Genomic DNA, 24,446 nt, shown 5'->3' on the forward strand with positions numbered 1-24,446 from the left:
CCACCAGTTTCTTGCGCCCCGCCGCGGTGGCTAAGGCACTCGGCTGCTGACCCGCAGGTCGCGGGATCAAATCCCGGTGGCTGCAGCGGCTGCATTTCAGATGGAGGCGGAAATGTTGTATATAGACCCGTGTGCTCAGATTTGGGTGCACGTTAAAGAACCCCAGGTGGTAGAAATTTCCGGAGCCCTCCACTACGGCGACTCTCATAATCATATGGTTGTTTTGGGACGTTAAACCACACATATCAATCCATCATCCAGTCCCTTGCGCAAAAGGGTTCTTGCGAAGTAGAAGTGCTGTGTAATATGACAACTTTTTAGAAGCACCGTGTTCATGTTGATATTTTATCCTAGTCCATTCCATACACCTCATGTCGCTCATTATTTTACGTCTGCTATTTTACGCACCTTTAGTGCGCATGATGTTAACCCCTTATAAAGCCACCAAGCATCATCATTGTCCACGTCTCATACCGTGACCTGGCGCTCTTTGGCCATCACTGGTCCTTGCGCCATAAAACCCCATATATCACCATTGCACAAATTGTATATCTACTGCGCGAATTGACGCGATTCCTTTCCCGATATGAAGCCTGCCTATATAGGGTCAGCTTGCAACGGAGTTTCCAAGCACCGGCGCAGATCAGTGGTAGAATACTAGTCCAGCACGCATAGAACTAGGGTTCAAATCCCAGTTTGTCCTCGGTGTTTATTTATTTAGTTTTTTTTTCTTACTTCGGGCGATAGTGGTTACGGAAACCGACGGTTGCGGCGGCGGCGGTGGAGAACTGTATACGGCGCAACTACTCTTGTTGTGATCTCGTAAGAGTTCTCGCTGTAAATGCAGACAACAGTGAAAGGAAAATAGCAAAGCGTTGGAAACACCTTCTTGAGCATCGCGTTGCACTGTCAGCGCAGCGCGTTAAACGCTATACAGTCCTTAGAGTGTTTTGTGTGTGTACTCATCTAGTATAAAGGCAGACATACAAAACATAGACATGACGTTGTGGAGGCTCAGATATGCGCAGTATTTGCTATTTTTTTAATTGACAATCGCACAACTATGAACGCTAAACCTTGAGCAATATTGGTGGGCGCTGCGGATGGGGTTGGCCGTTTGGTGCCGTTTGAGGTATCGTTAGGGCGGACACACAGACAGACTTCATTTGTTACATATCGTGTTTCATTGCATCTATTGTATCGTTATACCATTGTATCATGATATCGCATTCAGTTCTTGCGTACGTATATGCCAACATTGTCATGTATATTAGAGCAAATGTCTTCACTGTAACGTAGTGATGTTAGTCGTGAAATATAGATGTGCCGAGGTGCATATGCCCTGTTACTGGAATGGTATGAAGCCTTTGTGTTCTGTACATGCTGTAAAGAATTTTTTTCTAAACACGCAAAATTTTTCCGTCGAAGGTCCCCAAGAAAGACTATCGTCTTTAACAATAACAATGTTGGAGTGAGAAACAACAGCGGCGATATGACTTGTATATGAGTGAGCAACACCAACGACGGGTCGGGACGGCGAGTGAGAGAGTGAAACAAAAAAGAAAAACGATTGAAAGCGTAGACAGCCTTCGCGATACGACCGCCGGAGCGCGCAAGGGTTTCAAGGACGTCCATCCCACCGGATCGGCCGTCGTTCGGCTGCTCACATCGGCGTCACGCGTCGGGGCGAACGGAACGTTTTGGCTGGGACTCGCATTAGCAGCAACTCTCGCAAGCCGGCCAAGGTAAGCGCCACAGCTGCCCGGCGGCTATCGGGGTAAAAAAAAATTTTTCTCTCTCTCGTTTCCGTCATGCGCAGAGAGCCACGTGCAATCTCTGTCGTACGGGCATACAGGGTGGATCAGTTAACATGTATGAAGTATATTCTCGATTGATTGATTGATATGTGGGGTTCAACGTCCCAAAACCACCATATGATTATGAGAGACGCCGTAGTGGAGGGCCCCGGAAATTCCGACCACCCGGAGCTCTTTAACGTGCACCCAAATCTGAGCACACTATGAAGTATATTCTTAAGTTACGCGAAATCTTTATAGAAAAGCCGGAAGCAAAAATAAAAGCGGCGGTATTTTATTTTATCATTCGTAAATTCGACGTTCTCGAACAAGCGTTACAATCTTAAATTTGCATCGAGGATTTCTCGCCGATTTCTATAAGGGTTGATTAAACTATCTTAATTACCGATCTCGGCGGATTGGCAGTTAGCATAAATTAGCACTCCGACGTTTCTGGGCAGGTGCTACAACTTTGGTATTGAAGATTTCTCGCTGGGGATTGCCGGATTGGAAAGAATATGATGACGTGTTGAGTAAGGCTCGGAACAACGCAGGGCCGAGTCGACAAGCGTAGCGCACGTAATAGTTTTTATACGTGGCGCAAATTAGCTGAAATATCCTGTACATGCGTGCGCGTTGTAGTTTAATTACATGCATAACATTTGCCCGTATGCGTAACTAAGCAATTAGCTATAAAAACTAAGGTCACCATAGATCACTTCTGGTGCCAAGTAGTAATTTTTCGGTGGTGTGGCAGAGTGAAGCGCGATAATATGTAAATACATAGCACAGCCGGAAAGTACGCGTATTTACTGGAGTCAAAATTTTTCCATCGATATTCAGTCGCCATTCTCTGGCGAGGCAGTGTTTACAGCTGCACTGTAACCCAATCAAAGAAAAAAAAGAACAAGTCTACTAAAAAAATTAAAAGCAATATTATATCTGCTACGCATGCTGTCCACTTATTTTCTGTTAAGGATAGACGCCGATAACGAAGCGCTTGTATTTTTCAGCGATATCTTGTCGACTTTCCCTAAGCGTCAACGATTACGCTCGTAGAGAGAAAAAAAAATCTAGATAAAAAACAAAAAAACTGCGAGAATGGAAAGTATTATCGTGGCGTTTTTGTCACTAAATGAGTTTGTGTCGCATTGCTGTTTGAACGGGAGAAATAACTATCACAAAAACTGCATTGAAAATTTTCCTTGCGTGCAAGAGAAAGTTAGGTGGCGCTCTTTTTTTCTTTTTCATCCCATAAAATATTTTATACCAGCACATTAGTTCAATTCACTAAATTCGTTTGTTAATTAGTGTTTTTAAAAATCCTCGAGGTGACAAAAGAGATTTTTGAAGCAAAAAATTAAGGAGTACGCTGGCGCCAACTGCTCCGTTTGCCGGACACGTTGGCCTTATCGATACTATGCCTGTCCAAAGATTTTCTCATCCCTTAGATGGGACAAATGTTCTTGGAACTAAAAGTGCCTAGTCACGCGCTGTTAACGACGGCAGCTCACGTGCTCCAGGTCGCGCTCGATCAGGTATTGCGCCAGGATAACGTAGCGGGCATGAGGAAACGGCATGCAATAAGGAAAATCGATTCACCATACCTATTGTCGCGACGGCAAGCTTCGAAAGAATACAAATGTGTCGGGATCATTAAAAAAAAAAAACGGATACATTACTCCCGATAATAGCCGCGTTTCTCATTTCAACCGCACTAAACCGAACTGTCGTAAAACTTCGTTTTTATATCATCTTATGATTTTCCATAAACTGATCCCATAAAGCGGCCAATTCGTTGCAAAAAACAAACAGGAGTAACATTTTGATGTCCACTGCATGCATAAGGGAGCCCTCCGAAGTACTCTACCACCTATACGCGTTATTCGAATGCCATCGTGTAGATGCATGTCTATTTACTTATCCCAAGCCACCGCCCCGCCGCGGTGGTCTAGTGGCTAAGGTACTCAGCTGCTGACCCGCAGGTAGCGGGTTCGATTCCCGGCTGCGGCGGCTGCATTTCCGATGGAGGCGGAAATGTTGTACACCCGTGTACTCAGATTTGGGTGCACGTTAAAGAACCCCAGGTGGTCAAAATTTTCGGAGCCCTCCACTACGGCGTCTCTCATAATCATATGGTGGTTTTGGGACGGTAAACCCCACAAATCAATCAATTATCCCAAGCCACCATCACTCTGTATATAGACTACCTAAGAGATCAGGACGCCGCTATTGTAAGCTGTTAAGTTTATAATGGAGGCAATAAAACTCCGCCATTAGTCTATAACATGTTGCCGCTGCCGACAAAGCCTTGCTTGCCCTTTTTTTGCACTCGTTTTGTTACTTATCCACTCAATATATTGCGCTTTCAATTCCTTTAACCACTCTAGTCATGGTATAGTGTTCACTAATTTCCCTCTATACGTTTAACTCCATATTATGAATGCTTAAATTTGCTCGTACGCACACCATTTTCCTCCATCGCTTGCTGCGTAGGTTCTTGGGCTCTTATGCATACGTTTACGGTAAACCTTTAAGAGGACTTTTTCTTAAAACCAATCAGGCAAGATCTTTCAGAAGCTCCACTGGATGAGTGACTCGACAGACACTACGCAAACTCTCAGTACATATAAATAGTTTACCCGTAACCATCTACGTGAAAAAATCAACGCGACACGCTTGTTTACCGCTACAAGAGAAATTGATTGATTGATTGATTGATTGATTGATTGGTTGTGTGGGGTTTGAAGTCAGGAAACCACCGTATGATTATGAGAGACGCCGTAGTGGTGGACTTCGGAAACTTTGACCACCTGGTGTTCTTTAACGTGCACCCAAATCTGGGCCCACGGGCCTACAGCATTTCCGCCTCCATCGAAAATGCAGCCGCCGCAGCCGGGATTCGATCTCACGACCTGCGGGTCAGCAGCCGAGTATTTTAGCCACTAGACCACCGCGCGAGAGTACAAGAGTGAGAGAAAGAGAGAGAGATGGAAATGTCAGCGTGCATTATGAATCGGCACTCGGAGTCCGAAGCGGGCTAACTTTAGGCGAACACGTATTGGTCGTATAATGTACACGAGCCGAAACAGCTTGGCCATCAGAGGCGAAAAGCCTTCGGAGCTACTCGATCGCCTTGAGCTCTTTCAAGGTGCTTCAGGATGTTAACTGCAGTCCCCGGAATCGCCTTCAAATTGGCTGTTTTCCCCCCCGCGTGAGTGAATGCTTCAAGAGGAAGTGACATTAGTAGTAGCCCGCTCTTGACTCGCGAGGCAACAACAGGCTCCATGGTCGCCACGTGGTCTTCGTTTAAGATAACATGTATAGTAATCTTGTGAATACAGATAGGCTTGGGAGATAACAAACTTTACTAACAAGCTGGCGGGTGACAGTGACGAGCACCGTGACGTCGGTAGCCGGATCTTGTCGTCGTTAAAAATTGGGAACGCTATCGTAATCTGTAGGTTACGGATATGACAGTGTACCAAAACTGCCTTCAACGATAACATTACTCAGACACGGCGGACTTCATCCGAACGCTAGTACGGATCACTGATATATGATGTGAGCGTGGACACACCAAGTCCCTCAAAGCAGTGCCCCCCCCCCCCCCCCTTCATCTCTTGTGATACAAAGTATCGGAGCGCTGCATGGTTTACGTCGCGATCCACCAATAAACTTCCACCTCCCTTACACACTCTCCCTCTAGCGGAGCCTGTCCTATCTAGCAGACAGATCTACCACAGAAAGATTTTCTCGATAACTGCCACCAGGGCCACTGGCAGCCGTTTTCTGCGAATTTATGGTTATGCAGATGATATCATCTTCTTTGCAACGGTGGGCAACATTCAGACGTTATCTGACCGGCTTTAGTCTTATCTTAACACCCTGGAGAGTTGGCTCGATGGCAGTCGCCTCTTACTGAGTCCGAGTAAATGTTCCCTCCTTGTCTTCCCCTTGCAGTATCCGTGTAAGTGGGCTGAACACTCTTGTAAGTGGGCTGAATCTATTGGTGTACAACGCATCGACAAGGCCATGTATGATCAGTTTGCACTAACGAGGCTATAAATAGGCATAAAAGCGTCCGCGTATATTCAAGACCTTTCCGTCACCAGTTAGGAACTCATTTAACCGACAGCCAATACACCCGCACACAATACAGACGCGCGCGCACACACACACACAGCTACAGCTGTGTGCGTGCATCTTTGTGTGTGTTTGTGCGTGCGTGTGAGGGTGCAAGTGTGAGTGCGTGTGTGTGTCACAACCCCTGCTGCGGATGCCCCATGTATAGACAGCTTCTTTCCTGGTACCGTAAAGGAAGATACTAAACGGATTCGAGTGGTTCACTTTCCGAGAATCAGCTGTCTAAATGGCGAACGTCTTTTTTTATTATTTGCTTTCGGAGACGCGCCTGGCTGTTTGGTTCGCCAACGAGGCATTTACGACTCTTAAGACACCACCTCACCCACCACACCCTTATCCCGCTGTGAAGTGTGTACACGATTACGGTGCACAACGGATTGGTACGTCATGCTTCAATCCGGACGTGAATGCGCGGTTCTTGAAGAAAAAAAAAATGGGGGTTAATTTCTATCTGCATAATGTGGCGACACGGCTAAGCTCCTTGTTGGAGAGAGGAGAAGGGGATAAAACGAATAGTAAAAGGTAAAGAAGAAATAACCCTCTCCGCGCAGGAGCGACAGAAAGAAGAGAGAAGAGATTTAAAGATGCGAACTACGGATACGCGTTCTGAATTCCCAAAATTTCCCAGCGTTGAGCGTATACCGGCATTAACGTAACTGTAGCTCTTCTGACGATAGTTATAGCGCGAGCACAGAACGACGACGCAGAGACAAGAAGGACACGAATGAGTCCTTCATGCCCTTCTTGTCTCTGCGTCGTCGTTCTGTTCTCGCGCTATAACTATCGTCATGTCATATACCAACTAGCCCAAGCTACCACACTTCTATGTAGCTCTTCGTATTCTATGTCGATGTCTACAAACGTTGACGCACTTTTTTAGAATTTCTATATGCGGCCCCACGACAGCCGTGGATATGCAAAGACCCCGAGATCAGCGACACGATCGAGTCGGCTCGCTGCATTACCACACGTAAATGAAGCGTGATGACGTCACGCGTGGAGTTGGCGAGCATGCCCGAGAAGGAGTTGTGTAAACAAGGCGTGTTACCATTCAGCGAAAGACCGACCCCGTCTTATACACTAAAAGGCACACTTGCGTCTGCAATGCGTGAAGTGCGAAATTCGCTGCCATGACGTATCACACTCGTATCCCCTTTATAAGAGGCATGTTCCGGGCAGCAATTCCTGTATCTTGTGAGATGTCTCTTATAAGCAGGGTGCCTCGTATTCATTTTCTTACCAACTCGTATTTTAATGTAGACACACTGGTTTCTCTTATAGCCATTTGTCTCTCATATTGGTGTCTCTTAGAAAGGGGTCCGACTGTGTTTGTCAATGCGAGCGTCATAATTTGTGTTCTCTTGAAGAACGCCATACCCGCCGCGGCGGTATAGTGTACATGCTGCTCCACTGCTGACTCGCCAGGTCGTGGGATCGAATTCCGGCCGCGGTGGTTGCGTTTCGACCGGGAGGCGAAATGTTAAGAGGCATGGGTGCTAGATTGACAAGCATGTTAAAGAACCCCCACGGATGGTCGAAATTTCCGGGGCCCTCTACTTCAATATTTCGGTTTGACAGAAATAAAAGAAAACGCCAAAATTTAATGAACATATTACAATCTATTCCTTTTGTTATGAAGAGCTATAGAACGGGGATTTCAAAGTCATTTCTGCCAGCGGGCACTACCAGGTCCCCACGCAGCGTGTTGGGAGTATCCAGGCAGAGTAAGCTTCATTACTGGGGCGACGCGTCACAGCCCCTCGAAGCCCGCCTGTGCCCTGTTTAGCTACCGGTGGGTGGCCGGCCGGCACTGGAGACTAGTCACGCAATTACATGCCGCAAGGGCCAGAGCAATTAGGAAGTTATAACCTTGCTCACTGCTTCCCCCCCCCCCCCGAGCTTCTATAGAAGCGTTTTTTTTTATTTGCCTGCTACCTTGGAACTTATGCTCTGGCGGTGCCCCGCGTTACGCTGTGGGAAAGTCATCACGCCATCCGAATGGGAGGGAGCTATTGCAAGCTCTGGACTCGAACAACAGTTATGGGGAGTCCAGTGGGCCCGCGACGCAGCAGAAAGACCAAGTTCCGTGTGGAAGCGGCCCGCAACGCGCTAAAGCACGTTCCGAAGAACCAAATAAAGTAAGCCCGGCCACCCGTCCATCCGTCCGTCCGTCCGTTTGCCTGCAAGCGCTGCAATTTGAAAGAAAACTTTCCCATACCTGATGCACAGATCATTTCTGAGGATGATTTGGTGCCAGGATTTCAAAAGCACGTCGACATTCATCTGGAAAAGGACGTTTAGAAAACACGCCAATTGTGAAATGTGTTTTTTTTTTGTTTCGTGGTTATGCTTCAAAACGAGGTGAACAAATGGAACGCCTCACGGGGCAATGCCCTAAACCAGTCGGGTCTGCGCAGCACGCGAACATGCTTAATAGGGAATATTTTTAAAAAATGGCGCAAGGACAGCGATGTGAGGGTCGCGGACTGCAACCGAGAAGCACGCGAGGCTGCGTGCTTGAAACACCTGCGCTAGAATTAAAACGCAGCGAAACTACGTATATATGAACAACGAGTGCCGGTGAAGGCCGGTCATAGTTACGTCGGTCATACAGATGCCTGAATGTATACGATAGCTCGATCACAATCAAAGTGTAATAAAAAAAAAAGGCTGCGTAGTTTTCTGGTGGATCATCGCGCGGATGCGTGCCGTTATACTTGACAAAACAAGTGTCGGCCACTCACCCTGATTTGATTGATTGATATGTGGGGTTTAACGTCCCAAAACCACCATATGATTATGAGAGACGCCGTAGTGGAGGGCTCCGGGAATTTCGACCACCTGGGGTTCTTTAACGTGCACCCAAATCTGAGCACACGGGCCTACAACATTTCCGCCTCCATCGGAAATGCAGCCGCCGCAGCCGGGATTCGATCCCGCGATTTGCGGGTCAGCAGCCGAGTACCTTAGCCACTAGACCACCGCGGCGGGGCTCGGCCACTCACCCTAACGATTGCAATAGACTCATTATTCAGGCGCCGGCTGTGGAAATTGTAAGCTGCGTCACTAAGCCATCGATCGCGCTAACGACAACAACAACAACAACAACAACAACAACAACAACAACAACAACAACAACAACAACAACAACAACGACGACGACGACGACGACGACGACGACGACGACGACGACGACGACGACAACAACAACAACAACAACAACAACGACGACGACGACGACGACTACTACTACTACGACGACGACGACGACGACGACGACGACGACGACGACAGCAGCAGCAGCAGCAGCAGCAACAACAACAACAACAACAACAACAACAACAACAACAACAACAACCATGACGACGACGACGACAACAACAACAGCAACGACAGTAGCAGCAGCAGCAGCAGCAACAACAACAACAAAAGGAACTAGCGTATTTAAATTTACCGGCACGTGTTGTTACTGCGTAGCTTCGCTACTTTATGGTTTTAGCTTGTTTTTCATCGCACGCCTGCTTTGATTGATGTGGTTCTGATCACGAGTGACCGGTATATATTTGTGCTTTACCTTGATAAATGATAAATTGGAAGTTATAGCTCCTGTCCTCGTCGTCTCCTCGACCCCACTGCGTGTCTTCTGCGCTTGAGTTGTAACTTTATGACTGAAGACGAACTGCTTATTTCGGCCGGAAAGTATATACTGTCATCCGACAATGTACCACGTTTGAGGATATGGGCGGTAGCGGCTTAGGAGATAACTGCCTTGAGAGAGAGAGAAAGAGAGAGAGAGACTGAATATGCCAATACAATCAGGTTGCTTACGCAACCTGATTATGAGACGTGACTAAACAAAACAAAACAAAGCGTTAAGAGGTTGGTTCAACAGCCCAAGTCGCACTCTGGACGTGCTTCAAAAAGTATTCCGCAAACACTTCGTAATAGCTTCGCCACATCATCCCAAAGTAGGCATACTAGTTGGGCAAACACCTTTCCTTCACCGGCTGGCTGGCCAAGGGGATCGTTGCCCTCTCGCGAATACGATTACGTCAGACTAAGTCAACACCGCTTCGAGCACTACACGCGCACTCGATTACAACCGCACGGCGGCCTTCGTTTGCGGAATCTTGCTTTCGTGTTTCTTTGCATTCGCTTACTTGCTCGCGAACGACGCCAAGGCAAACTGGGTGTATTTTGTAACGTCGTTGGCCCGAATGACAAGGAGCGAAAAATAAAGGGCAAGAAGCCGTGCGGCTTATAGGGAAATGACGACATTAATGAAATAAGTAAGACCTGTAGAGGGAGAGAGAATGCCTACGCAAGAGAATCGAATGGGAGCAAGGATACGCAAAACACAAGCAATGATGCAAAGGGAGACAGCAAAGGAAGGGCAATTGCAGAGAGAGAGAGAGAGAGAGAGAGAGAGAGAGCGGTACACTTCGAGAGTTGCCAGAAGGTGTTCGAGTGATCGTAGAGAAACACGGAGAGGGTGATCGTAGAATGAGACGGTGATTCTACAGAGAAAGAAAGGGGGGTGATTGTGGAACAAAAGGGAGAGAATAAAGAAAGAGTGGTGGCAATTGAAGGAAGAGTGATTTGAGAGAGTGACGTGGGGGGTGATCAGAAGGCGATGGAGCGATTGTAGAGAAGCACAGAGAGAGTGATCGTAGAACGAGAAAGAGATAGAGCGATTGTCGAGAAAGATGATCGTAGCACAAAAAGAAGAGAAAAGGAGAGAGCGATGGTAAAGGAGGAGTGATCGTGGATAGAGAGAGTGTGACTTGGAGAGCGATCAGAAAGTGCTGAAGCGGTTGTAGAGAAACGTAGACATGAACGAGTGAGGAAAGAGAAATGGCGGTGGTAGAGAGAAGGAGAGAGAGGTCGTAGAGAGTTGCAGAGGGAGTGTGTTTCTGTAGGCTGAATGAGGGTTTGAGAGAGGGGGAATCCTGGAAGGAGTTTGATCAGCGGCGGCTCGGTTCGAAGGTCCACCGGTTTGTTTGTTGCGAGACCAGAACGGCGACGCGCTTCTTTTCCTGCTTTAAATTTTATCCGGTCGGTGACGAACGAACGTGCGCCTGGCGTTGCGCCAATCCGAATTGATAAGGAAAAGAAAGGGACATAAACAAAATATGAAGACTCTTTGAAACTCGAGCTCACCCATTTCTTTCCTCGTCAGCGCGCAGACATTAGGCGTGTTCGGCGAAACGAACCTTGGAAAAAAAAAAAATGGCAGCATATCCACGGAGTGAATGATGGAGAGTGGGGCGAAGCATCCGTCCGTCCATTCGTTCTTCCTTCTGTCCGTCCATGCGTGCGTCTGTTCGTGCGTCCACACGTCCATCTGTGCGTCCGTCCATAGCGAGCTATGGTTCGTCCATGCATCCGCCCCCGCGTCCGTCCAAGCGTCCATCCGTCCAAGCGTCCATTCTTACTGCTTGCGCTTCGGATCTACTTCCCACCTTTAACTACCTCGAGTTCATGGTATATACTAGTTCACTGTATTCATGGCACTGCGGCCCAATGCTCGCTAAACCTTTCTAAAACCTAGGAGGTTACGCCCGGCGAGTATAACGTAGCAACCCTTTCTAGTCAGATAGTGCTCAATGTACATGCCAATGGCTGCTAATGGGGAATGAGAGACAGGAGAATTAGGTTTTTAGTTAACGCGCACGCTGCGAATTTTTTACGGTTCAACAGCGCACAGGAGAAATCTCCCACCAGCACCACCTTGCAGGTCAAAACTTAAGACTGGTTACACACTACGACTACGACTACAACGAGGTACGAACGGGTGCCGCTTTAAGAAGCTTCGCCCCTTAAAAAAAAAAAAAAAATCTTCGGCGAAACAGCTAGCAATGACGAGGCGCACCGTTAACGACAGCGTTAACTGCAGGGTGCGGGAACACAGAAGCGATGGTAATACTAATGATGTCTAGAGCTTGAAGTCCCAAAACGACAATGCGAATACGGAGGACGCCGTGGCGGAAAGCTCGGCACGGAAGTTTGGCCATCTGGTGCACTTTAACTTGCACTTGAATGTAAATACAAGGGCGTCTAGAACTTCGCCTTCATCTAAATGCGGCAGCCGCGGCCGGGATTCGATCCCGCGACCTTCGGGCCAGCAGTTGAGCTCCGTAATCCCTAGACCACAGGGGCGGGTATTTCTTGCATAAACGATGGTGATTTGGTGCGACGGAATGGATACCAAGAGATGGGAAAAGTAGTCGAGTACTACAGTGGGTCAGATTGGTTCAAGTTAATAAATTAGTTGGCACAAAATAGAATCAACTCGCGCAGGATAGGAATGATGACGGCGTGCAATTTTTTTAAGGCGGGAAACTTAGATGCCTCATGAGAAGCGAGGACAGAGCGTCGGCATGAATGATGTAAAGGAATAATCACGCGGTGAAGTCACCAGTAGCCATAATTGTGACGTGATCACAACGTCACTGTGACGTCACATGACATCAACGCTATCAAAACTTGGTCAATACAGGCAGACCTATTCCGTGTCTGTAAACATTGATAGGCGCCGTCGACATACCGACGAGGCGCTTGTAGCGACGTCGCTGGCTCCGCCCAATGAGAAGCTCGCCACCATCCTCTATGATCACGTGACAACGCGTACCGTAGGCAGCCTCGCAGCTGTTGCGCCAGTTGCCACGTTGCGCCAGGTAGCTGATGTATCGTGTCGCGAATCGGGAGTAAAAAGGTGTGCCGTATATCTCTATTGAACGCAATCCGCACAGTCCTCAAATCAGAAGCCGGCCTTGGAAGTCGGGGTGTATAGTTGTAATTACGCGTACACAAAACAAACAGCGCCTCCTAACCTTCGCGCCTCGTAATGAACCCATATATTAGCGGACAATTAAAAGAACCGTCACGCTCGGACAGCGACGCGCGCGACAATACGCGGCGACCACCGAACGGAACCCGCGGAAAAGCGACGAAGCCGGCGTAGCATGCTGCAAGGTTACATGGACGTCGCACAGCTATGACGCGCTCAGTCCTCTTCTGATTTTCATTGCTGCCTGTGCCCCTTTTTTTTTCCTCAATAACTTCCTCGACATACGCAATGACCGGTAAACTGTCAGGAGACGCACGCATGCAGAATTTATCCCGCTATCGAGTCGCGCGTGTAATTGCGAGTACCTTCTTCTTCCTCTTTCAGCATCGTAGTGTAATTTCCGACTCGGTCGCGTCTATAGCCTCCGATACTTCTCGCCTTAGGTGAAGTGCGAAGTTATTAGTCGGGAATAATTAAGTCATCTTCGCAGTCGGTAGTCAAGCAATGCTATGTTACTTGATTGATTGATATGTGGGGTTTAACGTCCCAAAACCACCATATGATTATGAGAGACGCCGTATAGTGGAGGGCTCCGGAAATTCGGACCACCTGGGTTTCTCTAAAGTGCGCCCAAATCTGAGCACACGGGCCTACAGCATTTCCGCCTCCGTCGGAAATGCAGCCGCCGCAGCCGGGATTCGATCCCGCGACCTGCGGGTCAGCGAACGAGTTCCTTAGCCACTAGACCACCGCGGCGAAGTTGCTATGTTACTTTCACGACTATCTACAGCGCATAACGTCGCGGTGTAATTTGACAACGCTCGTAAAATATAAAACACGGCGACAACTCAAGTACAAGTGCGTTAGCAGTGGTGTCAGTTCGTCATGTAACAACAGAGTCTCCATTCATTAAACATACGGGGTGAGGTGGCGTGGGGGACAACTTGCCTCAGTTGACGTGGGCTGAATCTTGAAGGCATTGCAAAAATGCCCAAGAGAAATGAACTGTGGTTGTTTTCTCTTTCTAATTTTGCGCTGCTCAACCAGCACACCGAGTACCCTTTCAGATGAGCTGCTTGCGCGTTATGTACGAGATGGCGCAGGTCGGAGGCGTAAGCAGGGTCGCCATCCCATCCAGCGGATGGCCCTGAAGTGTACCTAAATTTTGCTCTTTAGGCGAAATAGGGAAATGTAGAAACTACAGGAGCACCCCCCCCCCCCTTCCCACTGAAATGGAACTTTGTTTATAGATGCGGGCACACGCACAAACACACGCGTGAACATACGTAAAGAAAAGCCGTTCCTCCCTCACCCTTACTCACCGGAAAAAATTTCTGGCTACACCTCTGAGGTGTTCCTATGACCATTTCAAGGAGGTGCTCCCCACCCCCCAAATCAAGGTGGTGCCTTCCCGAAAGAAAAATTGGCCCCGTATCTGCATGTTGATCTGCAAATGTCGTCGAAAGACGACAGTCTTGCGTGTGCAGAGAGTGAACAAAACATTTATTTGATGCTCTGCGCAAGAAATCGGTGAATGGTATTCTGAAGTGCCTCGAGCATGCAGCGGGGGCGAAAAAGCGCATCAAGCCACGTCACACGTGAGACATGAGCGCTATATGGCAGTTTTCTTGGAAAACGAAGCGCGTGGCTCTGAGACGGGCGTGCGCGCCAGTTTCAGAGGTGACAAGGTGCAGAACGCAAGGCGACGGGTAGGTGCCACCACCGTGTCGTCTTAGCAAAGCGTTCGAAACACCCGCCTTTCCGTGCAAGCGTTGCATGGTCAGCGAAGCGCGATACGCGTTACGGTCGTTAGAATTACTTATTTATGCCTTTTCTAGTAAAAGACGCGCATACAGAATATATACGTGTTGTTGTGGTGCCTCAGATATGCGAAATAATTGCTTTTAAAGACGATAGTCTTTCTTGGGGACCTTCGACGCAAAAATTTTGGTCTGTGTTTCTCTCTGTACATATGTCTGTTTGTCCACGCTTAACCGTACCGGGAACTCAGAACGGCACCAGCTGATACCCCAAACGGCTGACTCCATCCTCAGCGCCCACCAGTGCTCAAGATTCAGATTCAGGGCTGGCGAACTCACGCGCTGCAAGTGACCACCAAATGGATGGATGGATGCATGGATGGATGTGGCTGTACCCTTTAGATCGGGCGGCGGCTAACGCCACCCAGCCGTAATACTTAGTGAACTAACTATTAGATTTATCTTTTTTTCCCTTTAAGTAGTGAGGTTGAGGATTCGTACTTTGCAGTGAAGGGTTTAATTTTCACTCGTGCCTTGACTTTAGCCACCAATCAGATATCCTCCTTCTAGTTAAGTCTGCCCGCTTAAAGTATATTTTGCCCTCCCTGTCCCTAAACCCCAGTGCTTTGAAAAACTCTGCGCCATCATTTTGAACTATAGGGTGAAGCCCTTTACAGAACATTATCAAGTGTTCGGCAGTTTCTTGTTCCTCTCCACACGCACTGCATACTGTGTCTATACCTTCGTATTTGGCCCGATATGTCTTGGTTCGCAATACTCCCGTCCTGGCCTCAAACAGTAGAGAACTACCCCGAGTATAATCATAGATCCTTTCTTTGGCAATTTTCTGCTTAAAAGTTCGATAGATCTATAGTGCGGACTTCTTAATCATGCCAATTCTCCACATGACAGTCTCCGTTTCCTTCACTTTCTTCTTAACCGATAGTTCTTTTTGGTTTGACCACCTGCTGTTTTCTACCTTCCTAGCCCAACGCTCCTCCCCCATTTCTCTCAGTCGCTTCTCAAATTTTATCTTGCTGCTAGCTTCCCTGCCCTCAAATGATGTCCATCCCATATCACCTTGTACTCCCTGATTTGGTGTATTCCCGTGAGCTCCTAAAGCAAGCCTACCTATTCCACGTTGCTTAATTTCTAATCTTGCTTGAACTTCTGATCTCATGCACACGACCGCATTGCTGAACATCAGACCAGGAACCAGGACCCTTTTCCATATTGCTCTCACAACATCATACCTATTGTAATACCACGGTGCCCTATTTTTCATCACTGCTGCATTCGTGTTAACTTTAGTCGTCACGTATATTTCGTGTTCCCTTAGGTACTCGGTCCCATTGCTTATCCATACGCCTAGATATTTGTATTTATCTGTTATCTCTAGCGTGACCTGTATTCTAAGCTCACTACCTTCGTTATCATTAAAAATCATGACTGCTGATTTTTCCTTTCCTTTTTCCTTACCAAAGAAAGCGACTTTTGGCGACATCTCTTGACGAACAGCGGCAGCTCGCAAGGCCTCAAAGATGTGCGGCGTTGCAAGCGAGGTTCGGCGCCCGAGCGGGGGCTCGCGGCCGCGGGCGGCGGTACGCGTAAGCATCATATGATCGCCGTTCTCAGTCCTTGACCCGCCTAATCGCCGACTCGCAGCGCTCGGACAAAAGGACTCTCCGCCGTACAGTGTCGCACGTGCGCGGACGGAACGAGAAAGCGGCGTTCTTCTGGTCGCATCCGACGCGCACGCGATCATGGCCGACTCTGAAGGTACGCCCCATCGCGCTAAGAAGCGAATGGCACGATACTTTCGCTGCTTTTCACGAGTGTCGCCGCCGCTCCACTTGCATAACCGATCACGAGCGCCTGTCGGTTACACAATGAGTGCGCAATTACGTTACGACTACGCCGCTTCGAAAGAGCCGCTTCGTCGGCGGCCGGTCTGTTTTTTGTTTTGTTTATGGGCACAGTACAAACCTGTTTGCGAGCATGTGTACTTTTTGAGCGAGCGCGCGCCACAGAGTACACGTGTCCATCCACTCTCCATCCTTTACCGCAGTACAATGAATATGCGAATGGAGCTACTTTAGGCTTTCAGAACCTTTTCGTAAGGTGCGGCCATCCTACGAGGATGGCAATACGCTGCGATTACTGCTCTGCAGTGACCCACAGGTGGAATGGGCTTTTCGGCATGGTGCCAAAATATACTATTCACGCACTGCGTCTACGATAAACCGAGAGGTTTAGTTGCGCAATCACAAAGAACGGAAGCACCGGTAAAACGCACCTGAAACAAACGTCGGAACTATTTTCTAAGCCAAGCCCACACTCCACCTGTTAAACACTTGAAATTTTCATTTTGCCACAAATGCTCTAACTTACAAACCATGCATTTCGGAGGCGGCCATAAACAATACTACCGGGTCTGGGCATGCATGTGTTTCTGCTTACGTAACTGTATACGTTAAAGCAGTTGCGCAGGATAAACAAGAATGGCCTACGAAATCTCGAGAAAAGCTAAGTGAACAAAATGTGATCAATCATGCGTGGAGTGTTAGTCATTGAGCTTGCACAAGCGTGCAGTATTGAACATCTTTTGCGAAAGAACACCAAAACCAAACTACATAGTCAGATTTTACGTGCAAAAACTAGAGTCTGACTGAAATGAGCTGTGGTGGAGAACGTGAAATATCTGGGCATGCATGTGTTTCTGCTTACATAACTGTATACATTAAAACAGTTGCGCAGAATAAACGAATAAACAAGAATGGCCTATGAAATCTCGAGAAAAGCTAAGTGAACAAAATGTGATCAATCATGCGTGGAGTGTTAGTCATCGAGCTTGCACAAGCGTGCAGTATTGAACATCTTTTGCGAAAGAACACCAAAACCAAACTACATAGTCAGATTTTACATCCAAAAACTAGAGTGTGACTGAAATGAGCTGCGGTGGAGAACGTGAAATTATGAAAATTTTTGCCACCTTGTATGCTCTGACACACACACAAGGTAAGCATCGTTGTATGTAAGCATTCTCGGTGCCACGGCCAGACTCGAACTCAGTCTCAGAAGATTAACGACACAGTCATTTAGCTATTGCAACAGTTACCAGGTGATGCTACCCTTATGTCCCAAAGCATCTCTATTAAAGCATTTAGTGCTTACAAAAACTTTGAATAATGAACAATAAAGTGAACTTAGCTGGCAGTAGATCCCTGTAATGCAACAGTTCCCCATTTTGCACGCTACTGTGCTACTGCTGATCGTTGTACAACCATCAAGGACCCCAAAGCAATGTAAAACGTACCTTTAACATCTCTTAGTTCAAAAGACAAAGTTTCCATGAGTAGTAAGTGGACACTGCAAGGGGACAAGAAATAGAGGCCAGTTGGTTTCAGAAAATTTTGGGTAATCACACTGTAACATAATGGACAAACTGGACAATGGGTATGTCCAGTTCGTTCAATTACATTACAGCGCAAATGCTCAAGACCAATTTGACCATATTGCAGCCGCCCTGCCGCGGTGGTCTAGTGGCGAAGGTACTCGCTGCTGAGTCGCAGGTCGCGAGATCGAATCCCGGCTGCGGCGGCTGCATTTCCGATGGAGGGGAAAATGCTGTAGGCCCGTGTGCTCAGATTTGGGTGTACGTTAAAACACCCCAGGTGGGCAAAATTTCCGAAGCCCTCCACTACGACGTCTCTCCAAATCATATGGTGGTTTTGGGACGTTAAACCCCACATATCAATCAATCAACCATATTGCAGCTACGCTTTTGCAGTTGAAAAGCTGGAACGTGTGCTCAAACGTAAAGCAGTGCATTTGCGCGACACATAATGTCGACCTGTCCTTCGAAGACTCAGCATCAAAAACAGCATCAAGACCTGAGCTGTAGTCAGGTTTTGATGCTGTCACTGAACATTGTACCTAATGTTAATTTTGCCAACGACACATGTGTTTTCCCACAACCAACATGTTATCCATGCACGTTGCATTGCAGGCAGCAAAAACAGAAGCATGGCGGCCCAGCTAGTATCAGCAGAGACAGTGGAAGGAGTGTTCAGCATGATTTCGGTGTACCTGAACGAAGAGTTGGTCAACCAGATCGGTGGCGTTTTCGTTTTCGATGTCAAAGGTATGTCATGCATGCTAAACTTTTATCGCTGAATACGCACAGCAAAGCACATGCAACGCAATTAGTTGCAACCTCAGAAAAAAAAAGCGAATCTCTGCCCTCAAAACACAAATTGCACATGCGTGGTCTCACTGCCTAAACAAAGCTGTGTTGTGTCTACCTCAAATATTACTTTTGGGCAAGTACTGATATTAAGATGTCTCATAAAAATTGCCCCATTAGCCAAGTTTTTTTTTTCTTGCCTAAAGACAGCAACACAGACACACTCTTAATGATAAAAGCAGGTTATCTTGAACACACAGAAGCGATTCATGTCGGCGAAATTTGTGATGGTAATCAGGTTAACTATAAAAATTATCTTTGGGTGGAGCAGCGACAGCTGAGAGAGAAGCTAATTCAACTTTTTTGTGCTCTTTTTTCTTTTGTAACCGAGTTCAGTGTTGCTTAATGAGGTTCCTATGCGTAACTGCATTTGCCAGTATGAAAACTGCAGCAAATGCCATTGTATCAGCATATGTTGTTATCAAACTTTTGACATAACAAAGCCATTAAACAAACTAAAGATAGATAAACAAACTTCACCTCTAAAATTTTACATAGGCAACTCCTACACAGAACAGAGGCTTGACAATGGCTTCAGTAACACCAACGGTGGCAACAACACATTGAAGATTCTGCATCAGGTTCGCAATTTAATAGTGCTTGTCGTTCATGCCTGGCATGTGCTTCTTCGGTGTTTATAAAGAATACAGCAGATTTGGTCAAAGAAATGAGTAAACACACAAACTTGAAAATGTGAGGGTGCTTCTGAAAGGCTTTTAGCTTTTTTGGTTTGCAAAAATAGAATTAAATGATTTAAAAACTGAAGTCTGTGACACAGCATTGGTGTCATTGGCATCGCATCTTGAAGCGTTCGAGAATTTCAAATCAGATCACGAACTTCATGGTGTTTGCCGATAACTGTGCTTCTAAAGGTGCAAGCACGAGCGGCCAGATTAATTTCAACATTTGGTACTGGAGAACCGTAATGAACAAGCACGGAATTATTACTACAGTGACCTCATCTGCTTTGCTGCATGTGTTAGCTAGCAGTGGCAGGCGAGTCATGTATTCATTGTCTTTTTAAATGTTTCTTTTGGTGAGTGCCCAAGGAGAAGAAGTACTAGCAGCTCTCGTGGCATTGCACTTAAACAGGGAATCTTGATATCTCACTACCAGTGCATGCTAACCATAGGTCGGCAAACATGAATGAAACTCACTCAGACTCACGCAGTATATCTCGCATTTTGGACTCACTAAGACTCACAAAAATTTTCCTCAGCTGAACTCACTCTCACAAAAATTTTTTTCAACTGAACTCACTCGCACTCAAGCTCACCAAAGCATCACTAACCCGGGCTTACTCAAACTCATACTCACGACTTTATCCGAGTCTGGGTGAGTCCGAACGAGTCGACCCATGAGCGAATTTGCCGACCTATAATGCTAACCCAGTATGTCACAACTACACTAACTCCGTTGTGTCTACTAGAATGCCGGACTTGCTAAAGTTCTCCATTCTCTCCCTAGGTGAGCCTAACAAGTGGTACGTCGACCTCAAGAATGGCAAGGGCTCTGTAGGCAAGGGAGACCCACCTCAGGGGAAGCCTGATGTGACCTTTGTCATGGAGAAAGACACCTTCGTCAAGATGTTCACGGGAAAGCTGAATCCGACCAGCGCCTTCATGGGTGGCAAGCTGTCGCTCAAGGGTGACCTGCCCATGGCTATGAGGCTTGACAAGCTCATGGGAGAAATGCGTTCCAAACTTTGATTCTGGCCGGTGCAGAAATGCAGCAATTTGGACACTGTTTGTGCTGTGTGTTGACCACGATACACGTGTGACGTAAACAAAGCAAAAATGCAGGACACTTAAAACAGTGGCGTGAACTATATAAAAGTGGGACGCAGCGTATGCATCTGAGGTACAGCCATATTTCTTATAGAAATTATATGCATGCAGTAGACCGATGTAAGAGATTGAAGCACAGTTACGATTTTTCATCCTTGCATTGAGTATGCTTTATCCATCAACCGTCGAAACTTATAATTCAGCCTTGATCAATGAAAACTGTGAACCATCACAGAACTGTTTGGAAAGCTAAGATATCTCGTTATACCATGAGAGTTGCAGAGTGCCAGAGCTTATGATGCGTGGGACTATCCCTTATACCAGCAGAATAAAGCAGCAGTACCAGGTAACAAAGAAACAAAAGCCAAGAGTCCTTAATGATCATCAATTAAGCAGCCAGGCAATGATGGTTGTCATGATGACTGTGTCAATAGAGTGAGCTTGTTAGAACAGTTCTGCCAGTGCACCTGTTATAAAATTAGTTGTAGTTGCACATAGTGCAGAAAAACAACATGAGAAATGGGAATGGCAACACTACAGGGTTCTTGAGAGGCAGTAACTTCAATCAATCTTGACTTGTGCTGCCAGAGGGTCCAAAACAAATGCAAACAAGGATGCCATAAACAGTGGAAGCCATTATGGCAACATTGATAGAAGCATGTCATATGCGAGATCACACAAACGGCATTGCTTGTCATAAATATTTTTATTTGTTATTTGTTGTTCCACATTTTTATCAACGACATTTCAGATCAAGCTATTGTAATGTGAAGCCACACAATGTCAGTGAAGGACATGCTAGTCTATATGATTGATACTTTTATTATGAACACACTTGGAGATGACAAGCCTGTGACTTAACAAGCATTTTCTTGTGACATGGTTACATATTGAAGCCACATCACAGTTACTGAATGTCTTACAATACAAACAAGAGATATAATGAAAGCTGTGTGCAATGCTGACAAGTGTGCGAACATATTGCAGCTAAATCACAGTTTCTGAATACTTTTCAATAAAAAGAGACTTAAAAACAGTTGTGTGCAGTGGTGACAAGTTTTAAACACATATGACCAGCAGCTGCAATGCAATGACCGTGAGAATGTTCGCGAAAAAAAATTTTTGTGAAGGAGTTTCAAAATCGGCACGGCTCTGTGGTAAGATACTCTCCTGCCAAACAGAGGGTCTGGGTTCAAGTCCTGCTCGATCCTGTGGACATTTTATTTGTCATTTCGCACAACAGCGATTAAGACAACGATGGCGGCAAACAACCATGGCGGCAAACAACCATGGCGCCAAAATTGGCTATTGTGATGTGATGACAGTTTTCGATGTAAAATAGTCCTCGACGTGCAACCGTAGCTTCATTCTGGTGGTGCACCTGATGTTTTAGAGATCGAAGGCTATCACCTAAGCGCCCTCGCCCGAAAGCACAGCATCGTGAGAAACGTGCATCGTAATTTCCGTAAATTTCAGGGACGTGTAATGTTCAGACGTGCGTTAAGCTTGTTCATTCAATTCCACTTCCATACAGTGTTCCTGGCCGGTGAAATATATCCATAGCATGCGAGGACAGTTATCCTCCCCCAATATGAGAAAGTAGCCTGTGACCGCAGACCAGCAGACATTCAACCTTGTTCTCACCGTTGAAGACAACGGTTTTCGCTGTTGAAGACGGGCACTTGAAGCTTCGGCAGAGAGGCTCACAAGCTTGGTGAGGCATTCCTACTGATCGACGAGGGTTTGGCCGTTGGTATCCGAGCGGGCAGGTCTCATGGAGTTGCTGGATTAGTCGCCCGTACCCGCATGCCCCGGCTGTGGTTGTCTTCTTCGAGGGCGATAGAGCCAACCGGTGCACACGCATTCATCGCAGATCGAAGCCTGCTGATGGCTTTCACGATCTTGTCGTGGAAGTCTAGAGCGGCCACAATTTCTTCACCAAACTCTTCCCCGTTGAGGGCATCAGTAATCTGTTTATCCAGTTTGTCGAGCGCTGAATCTTTGTCACAAAGCCCATGAAGGATTTCCTGCAAGTCGGCGGTAGACGGTAATGTGACTCGCAGGAGAATCTCGCTGGCTTCGGACAGGAGTCGAGTTGTCGTGCCGCGAATGATGTCGCGATTTTTGCGTAGGTTGTCCATCTAGGGAGCATATCAACACAGAGAATGTCGGCCTTCTTCCAAATTTTCGGCACCAATATGTTGAGACAAAGAAGAGACCAAGACCCGCATTGCTCTTGTTGAACACTTCGTTTTCTTTCTATTGCGTGCTCACGTGCAGCCCAGCTGTGCGCTCGCTTCTTTGCGTGTCTTGTGCGTAGCATGGCGTTTTGCACCACCGTTTTCCCGCGGTAGATCCAACAACATATCATTCCCATGGCCGCTGAACGATCACAGTGCCAAAGTCCCTTCTAGTTAATTTTAGGAAACTCTATGCTGTAGATAGTCAAGTATTCTGTAGAGATGAACTCAAACAAGTCTGAGCATTGTTACCTTATTGCAGACTGCTTAAAAGACAAACACTTGAGATGAAGGACTAGACGGTGACAATGAATAGCTATCAACACGCCTAAGCAAGTACCCTTATCAGTCGGAGGTTGTGGAGCCTCCTTGAAGGTGACGAAAAATGGTAATAATTTTTGTCGCAACACTCGGCATCCATTCTCAGTTCGTCTGCTGCACGCCGAGCGCAATTGTGCAGCACACGAGGCACAAAGCTTGCCCTGACAACTCTGGGGACTTCCTTCTTGAATATGGTGTTCACGGAGTTACGCTCCCCGTGGCTGGTGTTTGCGTTGTCTACACAGTAGTTGTTTGCACAGTCGTCTGCACAGTTCGCGATTTCGAGACCAGTTTCCTGACTGCACCACGATGCGCCAGCGCTGACATTACATCGTGAGTCATGCTTGCACCCATGAATCGTAATGGAAGAAAGCGACTGCATTCTATAACCCACGTTCAAGGTCGCGGTGCATACTGACAAAACTTCTTTCCCGTGCACCATTTTCCCTTGTGTAGCTTCCTGGGCACTCGACGAGATGAGAAAAGAGAAAGCACTGAAAATGTGTGACAGATCCCTGTATCACTTCACTTATTCTTTACAGACTCGGGAATTCTTGCAGCGATCGATACAACGTAATCATTCATAGTTCTTGCAAGAAAGTAATATTAATCGACCCTGACCAGTGCCATCTGGAAGTACGAAACCAACATAAACAAGGGTGCTATGAACAGTGGAAGCCGTTATTTGCAGACAGACAGAAGCATGGTGGACGTGAGATCCCAAGCAATTTTTGCTACAACATTTTAACGTCTTACTCCATATTTTTATCAACGAAATTTTAGATCAAACTATTATGATGCAGGCCCATGTAATGGCAATAAAAAAAAATGCTTGTCTATATGGCTGATAGTTATTACAGGTGCACATTTACTATGATAACATTTAAAGACAAGACTGCAACGTAACAAATATACTTTGATGTGATATGCAAAAAACAGTAGGAGAGGAAAGATGGAAGCTTGCGATGAAAAATCGGTAAGCAGGGGTTGTGTCGAAACGTCGGCTCGACACAACTCCTGTTTACGAATTTTTCATTTGATGTGATATGGTAATATATTACAACCACGTCATGGTTATTGAATATCTTACAATACAAACAAGAAGTTCAACAAACAGTTGTGCGCAGTGTTAACAAGTGCAATAAATTACAGTGTTTTGCTTGAACAATAAAAACACTGTTAGTGAGAGGCAGGGATGTGACCAGTACGTGCACCGTTTACATGCAGCTATGCTGTGTTAAAAATAGTATACTAGTTAACAGATGACTTGCATCTGCAACAGAATGATAGTGAGTACACACAAAGAGAAAGGGTCCAACTTTACAAGGGGGGTTGCTGAGAACAAGTGTTTCTGTGTGAC

General features: G+C 46.7%; 2 protein-coding genes across 4 annotated transcripts in view; one reads left to right on the top strand and one right to left on the bottom strand.

Annotated features, from left to right (window-relative positions):
- Nucleotides 1-1,596: 1,596 nt before the first annotated feature.
- Nucleotides 1,597-21,561, top strand: LOC119181424 (hydroxysteroid dehydrogenase-like protein 2). Of its 2 annotated transcripts, none has more exons than XM_037432669.2 (3): nt 1,597-1,745; nt 18,502-18,636; nt 20,206-21,561. In XM_037432669.2, exons 2-3 carry the CDS (start codon nt 18,519-18,521, stop codon nt 20,445-20,447), a joined length of 360 nt encoding a protein of 119 aa, XP_037288566.1. In that variant the 5' UTR covers nt 1,597-1,745; nt 18,502-18,518; the 3' UTR covers nt 20,448-21,561. The 2 variants fall into 2 exon arrangements, with proteins under 2 accessions (XP_037288566.1, XP_037288565.2); XM_037432668.2 differs by lacking the exon at nt 1,597-1,745 and adding an exon at nt 16,063-16,271.
- The window catches only part of LOC119180730 (DNA helicase MCM8), a 29,308-nt gene continuing 12,967 nt past the window's right edge, over nt 8,106-24,446 (bottom strand). The window contains exon 9 of one of the 2 annotated variants that reach the window (XM_075875094.1): nt 8,106-8,225. The gene's annotated coding sequence lies outside the window, so the exon portion shown is untranslated. Of the gene's footprint in view, nt 8,226-21,331; nt 23,581-24,446 lie in introns of those variants that run through there. The other variant, XM_075875093.1, reaches the window with a different exon arrangement.

Source organism: Rhipicephalus microplus, chromosome 10 (genome assembly GCF_043290135.1).
Source record: "Rhipicephalus microplus isolate Deutch F79 chromosome 10, USDA_Rmic, whole genome shotgun sequence".
In the NCBI taxonomy this organism is placed as follows: domain Eukaryota; kingdom Metazoa; phylum Arthropoda; class Arachnida; order Ixodida; family Ixodidae; genus Rhipicephalus; species Rhipicephalus microplus.